We start from the raw sequence: 10,332 nt of genomic DNA, 5'->3' as shown, positions 1-10,332 counted from the left end.
ATGTAAATTCACAGTTATAGATCCACCAAGCTTTCTGAAACTTTGCAAAGTATGTGAACTACAGGCTTCCCTGTAACTTTAACTAGCACCACTAGCGCTACTGCTCCAGCGCCAGGGTTTGAGATGGGTTGGTGGATCTATACATAATAACTGTATGTAGCTGTCACAAGAATTTTTTTTATTTGAAAAGAGTTATTTCAGTGTGTTTTTATATTATTATTTTATATATTTTTCATACTTTTATAATTTTTATCCGAGTAAATACTGCTGCATGATGTTTCATTTATAAAAGAATACTGTGTAAATAATATACATACATACACACACATATATATATTATATATATATAATATTGCAGTTTCTTATGAAGTTACACTTAAGCAATTTGCAAATTTGACTTATGTAAAGGTTTACCGAATGCATTACTACGTAACTTAGGGGGGTTACTGTATATCTGTTTGACACTTGACTAATTGGAACTCCTCGAGTATAAGCAATTGCAGTATCAATGTTTCATATTAATTTTCATATCAATTTTACACATGGGAATTTTGTACACTCCACTTCAACTTTGCCTGAAAAATCTCCTGTGAATCTTCGTGTGGTTGGCTTCACTGTTGTCTAAATATTCCCACGAAACATGCCTACGTAAGCCTATTTTCCATCAAGGATATCTAGCTAGACAACAGGTACCCATTGATTTCAGGCTGGGTGAGACCCAGAGCCTCTTTATGTTGGGACAAGGCTCGAAAGATTCCAACCTTAGATCAGCCACTCCGGGTCTCCTGTGAGGCAGTCATACACCCTACCAACATGCCCAAGGGGGTTGGTGGGGGGTCACTGGCCAAGTATTCCTTAAAAAAAATGTGCGAGGCAGGAAAAGATGGCAAAATGTGGGCTGTCTGGTAAAAATGTCCCCCCCTAAACGTTCAAAAATTCGGGGCATCCTACTGTTTCTTATTACTTCGGTGAACCCCTAGGAAAAAATCCACGAGCCACGCCTGATTGGTATTGAACAAAGGGCAATAATCGTTCATCTCCTGTGCATGTGTGTTGTACCAACCTATTTCAAATTCCAACCGCTGGCTGTTGTTTTCTTCATTGCTGAATTTTACTTGTACTAGTGTCAAATTATGTTGTAGTTTAGTGTGAGAATGGCACTGAATAATGTGTGTACATTGTGGAAATTTTTTATGAGAATTCCACTTCGGATGTTCACATTTAGTGACTATTTCAATCCCAAGATGTTTTTTTTGTTGCTATTTTTCATTAATTATTTCTAATACAGTAAAACCTCGTTAATCCGGACTAATGGGGGGATAAGCTGACCGGTTTAACGAAAGTCCGGATTAACTGAAATAACCTAAAAGAACAGTAGAAAGTGCATTAAAACTCAGTTTATAGCAACAAAACACGTTTATTATGGTGTATTTGAAGGGCATAGGCCTAAATACACTATACAGTACAGTCCAAAGTCTGCGGGAAACAGAATTTCATCAGTGGTTGACTGCCATTTCTTTTGTTGACTTCTAGCCACATTTAAAGCATTGCATTCTGTTTTCTTTTTTTTTCTTTGGCCTGTCCGGATTAAGCGAAGTCTGGCTTATAGTGGTCTGGATTAACGAGGTTTTACTGTATGTTTTCAGTAACTTTTACTTACTGTGTTTAATTTTGTTATTTCACACAATTATTACAGAATTCATAAATGTGAGAAAATTTAAATAAAATTATAACATGTACCTGTGGAAAGAGGTCATGTTGTAGATTTCAGAAGAAAACCTTGTCACACTTTTAGCAACTTATTTTCTGAAAAAACAGCAAAAAAGAACCTAAGACTACTGGGAAAAACTTGATATTTCCAGGCCCATCCAGAAAGAGTTAACCAGAGGGTAAAGAAATAGCAAAATATATATATACTTTATCAATGTTAAAATCATATTCGCCAATTGTTAACATTTGTTAAAAGTCAACTTTTAGTGAAGATAGCAAAACTAATAATCTCAATGACCCATTCATTATTCAAGTCCAACAACCCTTGCAATTTTTACATCACAGTAAAATATCAGTTATCGGTAAATTTATATCTGTACTTTACTGGTATTGACAAAAGTTTCATATCAATCCATCCCTAGGAAAAAGTGAAATCATTAACAGGGCGTTTACAATTTCGTAAAAACAAAATTCCATGACTTTCCAAGACCAAGTCATTATGTATTTAAACATGCATGTAAGGTCACTACATTATAGCTCAATATCACACTTAGAATCTGCTTAACCAAGTCCTTATTCACTTAAAAAGAAGGAAAACTCAACAGAAATTGACTGTTCGATACTTTTAAAAAATAATTGCCTTTTATTAACTAAACAGAAATAATTTTTTAAATAAAATCAAAAGTATAGTAAAATTTAGTAACACACGTATTAATATACAGGGTTTCTATAAATTAGTTATACAAAAGTAACCGTGAATTGTGAAGAAAGTGTATGTGTAACAGAAATAGTTTATACATCAATGAATACAGCATATCTTCAAGTTTATTGTCGCATGTCATTTGCTTCCAGTTGTTAGTTTCAGATGCTGCCTTGGTGTAAGTGTTTGCTTATCTTCTCTAGTATTCCGCCAGTCATCATAGAATGGAAGGCAGGAAATCAAATACCACTGGGACATTTGCCGTGTGGTGAAAGAATCACATATTGAACACTTATAGAGAAAACTTTAAGATATTCTGTATTCGTTGATGTATAAAACATTTCTGTTACAAATACGCTTTCTTCACAAATAACAGTTACTTTTGTATAACTAATTTATAGGAACCCTGTACTATATATTTTTATTATGATTATTATATTAATTGATCAACCGAACACAACCCAAAAATTCCAAAAATAAAGTGGTATATGACAAGAGCCACTTACTGTAGTAGATTTCTACTCTAAAATAGTTCAATATACAGGGTTAGTCAAAAAGGAGCAATTTAAAAATGTTATTTCAACAAACCAGACACGAAAGAAACGTACCGCACATCATTGTATAGATTAAGGTTCAAAGTTTTGTTGTACGACAATTGGTTTCCTGCACTAACAATGACTTTTTTCTTTCTAAATGACGACGCCACAGGAAAAGTCATTTTGTGTGCTAAAATTTGCAAAGCGTGAATCAATTGTGCAAGTGAAACGTAAATTCCACTGTAGATTCAATGAACAGCCGCCTCCTCATAAACAAATTTCAAACTTGGAAACTTCCTCTACCCAATTATGTGCAGATTATGTTCCTGACGTTTTTGGTTTGTTGGAAATAACATTTTGAAACCTGCTCTTTCTTTTTGACTAGCCCGGTATTGAAAATGCAATTTCTACTGTAACTACTCAGTGTATCAAATTGAAGTATAGTTTGTCCTTAATAAATTAAAAATGTCTTGCTTGTCCTTTGTTCAAAAACTCACTTTTAGTGCCCTACTACAAAAAATTTTTCCAGACAAATGGACACCCTGATTACCCTACACAATATAGGATTGTATATGGGAAAATAAAGCATAAACTCTATACTGGGATAAAGGAAACTTTATTTATCAACTTTTCTTAATAAAATACAAAGTTCCTTAACACACATCACCTCTAATTTGTACTAACAAGTTGCAACTTTGTATTGTATTCTTTCACAAAGAATAGAAGATGGGCACAACTGTACCACAAAAATAGGAACTGCCTTTACTGCAAAACTATTAATAGTTTCACATACATCTTTACAACAGTTTGTCTTTTTTATCTTCTCACTATATATTCATGTAAAAAATGACTATAACATAGAATTAGACAAAACATGAGAAAATACAAATATATATCTAAATTTCCATCACAGTGACAAATGCAAGAGAGCACTTTTGCTTTCTTCTCGCACCACTTAAGAAAATATTCCTATAATACTGACAAAAAGTAAATAATACTGTTTCTAGCTTATCACCAAGTGGTGGACTTTTTACTTTCTTCTGACATACTAGAATTAAAATTAGCGTACAAAAAATATTAAGTTATATAACGTCTTCTTGTGTATACTCAAGACAAATATTTCAATCTCTAATGAATCATATACTTTGAGTGAAAAATACTAACAAGACTTTTGACTAAAATATCACAAATAACTCTTCTTACAAAATATAATATATAAGAGTTACATAAAACAAACTTTGTACTTCACTTGGTCGAAACAACAAGAATTGGAACATTAAGCTTCACTTCACATGTTGACAAAACACAGTTTGTGTTTTACAGGAAGTAAAGCAATTCCTCCAGCATCGTGCTGGGGTTTCGATGCAGTGACTGACCAACCAAATAGGCCAGCTTGTGGGCATACTGGCAAGGTGCTGGTACTCTTACCGTTCCCTGAAATATAAATTTTATTATTTGCCACCGGATCAAAATACTAAAGTGAGATCTTTACATATCTGATAAAAACATAGATTAGATCAGAACATATGTTGCTAAATATATTTAATTGTGCTATCTTGACTTATTTATATTAATATTTTGTCTTATTTTGTTATTTTTATTTTTGTTCTTTTCATTGTTACTGATTTCAGTGTAACATGGCTACGTGCTGTATCTGAAATTTTCTCAATAAATAAATAAATAGAAAATCAGCAGAAATAGGCAAACTTGATACGGCATATCTTGACATTTTACCAATTTAGCATTTTTACAACATACTTTTTCAATTTTCTCGTAATAAGACATGTTTCTTTGTAATTTCGTAATTGTTTTGCATACAATGTGATTCTATAATTTATTCTTCATACCTATATCACAATGGATAGTTTATATTATTGATAGCAAGATAAGGAAATTGCAAAGCAATTAAAGGCAGATGCCATCTTTTCTTACCAACTAGTACAGAATAATAATATCTTCACCTATTTTTATCCCACCGACAATTGATAGCCCTGCAAACATTATCGACATTATTGAGGAAAATCGTTCTGTAGTCGTGCGGACACTAGAACCAACGGACAGGAAATAAACAAGTTTCTTATTTCCTTACATTCTTTTCGCATCTCACAAAATCAGTCAAAAGTAAAAATAACATTTGGTACATATTTTTGGTAAATAAAACAGCAAATTTTCGTTACGAGAAAAGGAGTCAATTTTGGGTTAAAAAGCGGTAAATAAAATAAAATTTCGCTGTTATAGCGGTGAAAAAGCAGTATATAAAATTACATTTTGGTTTTAAAAATGTGAATGTAATCCCAAATTTGATTTAGAAACTGCACTTATTACACAAAATAAACATATCCCTTCTAATAGCACATTTATATAGTTACCAGGATATTAAGTTTATTCCTGCATAAAGGGGTCCATTTTTGCTTCTCAAATAGTTACAGCAGAATTAATCAATTTTCCGTGAATTGCTCATAGGATAATTCTGACTTCAGAAAGTGTTGCGTCAGTAAATAAACTCTAAATTTCATGTTTAAGAGACTATTTTCCAATTTTGCAGTTCATTTCCCATTATTTTGTGACAAAACAGGGTAGGAAAATGCACCTCACACCTTTCAGAAACATGAAAAATTAACATTATGATGTGTTATTTCATATTTTGTGTTGTCGTCAAAAACTAATTACGCATGCCTCTATCTATCGGCAATCTAGTACCGGAGTTTCAAGATCTGTCATTTGAGCCAGGCAAGTGATTAGAATTCCATGAAGAGGCACTCCTGCGGCAAGATTGTAAGTGCAATGTGGAAGAGCAACCTGTTTAGTGTAACTTGTTCGGATAAAAAATTTGTAGGCTGTTTTTCAAATTCTATATAGTTAAAATCTGCATAAAAAAGTAGTTTGTTTGCCTAGATGTACCAGAGCTGTAGCGAGCTGCCAATTATGCTTGAGAGAGAGAGAGAGAGAGAGAGAGAGAGAGAGAGAGAGAGAGAGAGAGAGAGAGAGATAGAGAGAGAGAGAGAGAGAGAGAGAGAGAGAGAGAGACAGTCGTTTCCACAAATCTGACAAATGAAACTTACGATAACTGCAGTGAAAATACCAATATTTTCAGTATTTTCCCACTTTGGTTAAAGGGATTCTGACTTCATTTAATACCCCTCCTCAACCCTAGTTGATATGTACTAGATAGTACATTAAGTACTCAACTATTACTTTCAACACACACATACTTTTACCCTTTTGGGGGGAAAAATGCACAGAAATGGAATTATCACAGCCAACATACCATTTCGAACACTCTTCTGAAAATTAATTAATATGTTGCTACTGTACAGATCTCAATTTTTTTGTTAGAGTAAAAACTACAACTACAACTACTAAAAATGTTTTTGTATTTCCCTTCAAGTGTAAGTGTGGCAATCACAAAATATATCCAAAAATATTATATTTTTTATGTTTGTTCATTTCCCTTATAATGCTTTTACTATGTACTAGACAGACCTAAAATTTTGTGTAAAACTACGAACTGTTATGCTTTACAATAGAACTTACAAAAACTGTTATTTCAGTGTAAGAGTTGCCATCCCAGAAATATTGAAAATCTCAATTCTTCTTTATTCTTTCTATTACTGTGTACTGCACGGACCTTAAATTTTGTGTACAAATACAAACTACCCCACAAAATACTGAATATTATCATGGAAAAATATTTGCTGGAAGCAACTTGGAGCAGCTCTGTCAGTCAGTGCCGAATGAGAAAATGCACAGCACATATACCATATTAGAAAGCATAGCAAGAACACAGACCAGCACATGGGGTTAAGTTAGGAACTGAAATGTCAAACGTTTGATGCAAAAAGTGGCGGACGATGTAGCAACACAGTCACGTTTCCATAATCAATAAAAGACTGATAATGCATATTTACATTATCTGCGATTTCTACACATTATTGGAAAATGTAAATATGCATTCTCCACACTGAAAGAGTTAACCCACAATTTTCGCGTGAACTCCCCATTGGCGTAGTGGTACCGTCGTCATATTGTAATCAAGAGGCCATGGGTACGATACCCTGTGGAGGCACATAGTGGTTCCAATTCCACTTTAAACTGTAGGTCCTCCACTGGGTATCGAGCCTGGAACCCCTTGGTTACAAGGCATTTCTTTTCAAGTTACAAACCAAGTTGGATGAACAAGCTAATTGTAAATGTCTGCCATTACAAGCTTTGGTTCAAGTTTTATGTTCTGTTTGAATTTGCAATTCTCTAGTTGGCATGGTGATGCTAAAAGGTCCAGTTTCTGCCTTTGCTATGGTCTAGTTCACACTGCAAAACGTAACATTTCATCACACCAATCATGTGCATACACTAAAAATGCAGTGAGAACTCCCCGTGCAATCGTTGCACCCTGTTTTCTCAATCCAAAAATTGGCTTATAACCTTCCATCACACAATTATCACATCCACATTTGAGATAACAAAACTAATGTTAGTGGACCAGAATCTTTCGACAGAGAAAACTGCAGTAAGTGTAATATTTCTACTATAATGCACAAATCAATAACAACTTACAGTATGTGTTACCTTTTCGTTCAGACCGTAAAATGTTCGCTAAGTACCACGAAGAAATTATGTGCATCAATTTGGACTATATTAAATTTTTACGTGTATTCATGAGTATTCCGTAACAAAAGACAGTTTACTAATAAATGATTGTTAAGTACCAGTATTAACAGCACAAAAAAATTGCATAACAGATGAAATACTGTAACTCATCGCACACAAATGTATATTATTTTAAAGAAGGATGAGAGTACATTCAGTGTCTCACAATCTTTGAATTATAGTAAAAGAACATTGCCAGCTTGGTCACTGAGAGCATCGAGTTGTTTCAATCTTGGCATCAAAGTTACTGGGTTTGAGTCATGGCATGTGCAATCATGAGAGTGCCTTTCACTACTTTCATTGATTCATCACTAATCTCCATCGTTGTGATTAGCCAAAAGTGGCAGAAATGCAACGGAACATAACTAAAATAGAAAATATACTAGAAATACAAGTAAAACTGGCCACAGATTAATGAAGATCAGCAAGTAATTAACAAGAGGTAGTTCTGGAAGAGCAGAGTTAAACATGGGCCTTGTCTACAAAACTGTTATATACTGTGTTCAAATCCGAAAATCCACCAGCAGTCTAAAAACCAACCCTCCCTGGAGAATTTCACTTGTCATATCCACTACTAGTAAACAATTGTAGACATCCTCTATTCATAAGTTTAGGTAAATAGAAAATGCATGTACTTACCGACCAGTTGTAATAGAGATGCGTAAGCTTGTACGTCAGTCTCTGCAACTTGTCTGGATCGAGTCCGACATTGTCAGCGATCACGTTGTAAGAAGTGGGGTTCACTGTCCCCTGGCGGACAGACTGAGACACCAGATAGAAATCATACCTGAAGAAAAAATAGTAAATATTAATCTCGAAATAACTCAGTGTGTCTACATTATGCGTGAGAACAACTTATTTATGGTTGAAAACATAACATTACTCTACACTATATTCAATACAAGATTAGCAATGAAAAAAACGTTTTTCAGCTTTTGAAGGTGAAAGAAAAAAACATATTTGAAAAATTATAATGCAAGTTTATGTCATGTAATTATATTTATTGAAGTAAGATATATATGGACACTTATTGTGTGATTCAATTACATTTCTAACATATATATATTTTTTTGTTTTATGGAATATTTTAATTTTATCATGCAGCTGTTATATGATGATTAATGAAATAGCAATGACTACAAAGATCTAGTCTATTCCCAACAAAGTATGCTGTCAAACTATGTGTATGCTATGAGTTTGGTGAATTATTTCAGACTAACTAAATGACATACTAAACGACTCTCATAAGTAAAATTTGGGTAGTTCACCCCTTCATCCATTTTCCAAAACTCCATTCTTGACCTCCCCCACCATCACTAACAATTTTAGGCAAGCCTCATGAGAACAGACTGTACATTCCCCTGGAACAGGGTTTCCACATAAGCTCCGAATGTCCTCACTTTCTTTTATATTATTATTATTACAAGGGTCGTTCAAGGTTGACCGGGACTTTTATTTCTGCAGAGGAAATAGGTAGCAGAAGAAACACCAAACTATGTCAGTTTTCCAAAGTATTCTCCGTGCGCGCCGAGGCACCGTTGCCATCGTTCTGGCAGCTCCCGAATTCCTTTGACGTAGAAAGAACTTGGTTGTTGTCGTAGCCACTGGAGGACATCGCTCCGCAGTGCTTCGTCTGTCGTGAATTTCTTCCCTCCCAGATGGTCTTTAAGGGGTGCAAACAAATGATAATCACTGGGGGCTAAATCCGGACTGTAGGGGGGATGGGGCAGAACTTCCCAGCGCATGTCGGCCAGAGTTGTTGTTGTCACATTGGCCGTGTGAGGGCGGGCATTGTCATGGAGAAGAATGACATTTCCAGACAACATCCCAGGTCATTTCTTGAGAATGGACTTTCGTACAGCACCACTCAACAATGTGTAGTAATACTGGGCATTAATCGTGCTCCCTTTGTCCAGAAAATCCACATGGATAATGCCCTTCATGTCCCAGAAGACACTTGCCATTATCTTTCCAGCGGACGGCTGCGTTTTGCTTTTCTTGGGGGGCGGGGAACCTTTATGCCGCCACTCCATGCTGCGTCTTTTGGTCTCTGGGGTTGAATTGTGCAACCATGTTTCATCACCACGTGATGATGGATTGCAACAATTCATCACCTTCTGCTCGAAAACGATTCAGAAGCTCTTCGCAGACCGTCCTGAGTGTCCACTTCTGATCGAATGTCAGCTGGCGGGGAACCCACCTTGCACAGATTTTGCGTAAGCGTAAGTGGTCGTGAATGATTGTCTCAACACTCTCGACACTGATATTCACCTCGGCAGCAATATCCCGCACTGTTACTTGCCGGTTCTCAAGAATCATTTGCTCAACACGTGCGATATTCACTGGTGTGACTGCAGTCGGGTGAATGTGTCCATGTGCTTCATTTGTCACCAGCTCCCGTCCTTCGCGAAACTGCTCACACCATTCCTACACTCTTGTCCGCAACATCGTTTGTTCACCGTACTGTGCTTGCAATCGTCTGAAAATCTCAGCTGGTTTCACTTTCTCCTTCCCGAGAAATTTGATTACACACCGCTGCTCCACAGCCACAAACACACTGCTTGCTGCCATGTTCGCTGCAACTGCTGCGCATGCGCGAAATACGTCATGCAAGGCGCTAGTTACTCGCGAAGGAATACATTACATCACCCGCACGTTTCATCATGATCCGCTATTCATCGATTTTTTACGTACCTTAATTGTGTCCATAATATTACCTCAATATTAATGTCGTATAAT

At 35.6% G+C, this 10,332-nt stretch overlaps 1 protein-coding gene across 3 annotated transcripts in view; it reads right to left on the bottom strand.

Annotated features, from left to right (window-relative positions):
• Positions 1 to 3,545: 3,545 nt before the first annotated feature.
• LOC145999703 (piwi-like protein Siwi) overlaps positions 3,546 to 10,332 on the bottom strand; it is an 85,024-nt gene continuing 78,237 nt past the window's right edge. For all 3 annotated transcript variants that reach the window (XM_083136960.1, XM_083136961.1, XM_083136963.1), the window contains exons 17-18: positions 8,233 to 8,380; positions 3,546 to 4,380 (exon numbers count right to left, since the gene is read on the bottom strand). In XM_083136960.1, coding sequence (XP_082993086.1) covers positions 4,264 to 4,380; positions 8,233 to 8,380 — 265 coding nt within the window. In that variant the 3' untranslated portion in view covers positions 3,546 to 4,263. The remainder of the gene's footprint in view (positions 4,381 to 8,232; positions 8,381 to 10,332) is intronic.

The sequence above is a fragment of the Lepisma saccharinum genome, chromosome 15, assembly GCF_977018435.1.
Source record: "Lepisma saccharinum chromosome 15, izLepSacc3.1, whole genome shotgun sequence".
NCBI lineage: Eukaryota > Metazoa > Arthropoda > Insecta > Zygentoma > Lepismatidae > Lepisma > Lepisma saccharinum.
This window is presented reverse-complemented; position numbering and strand designations above follow the sequence as displayed.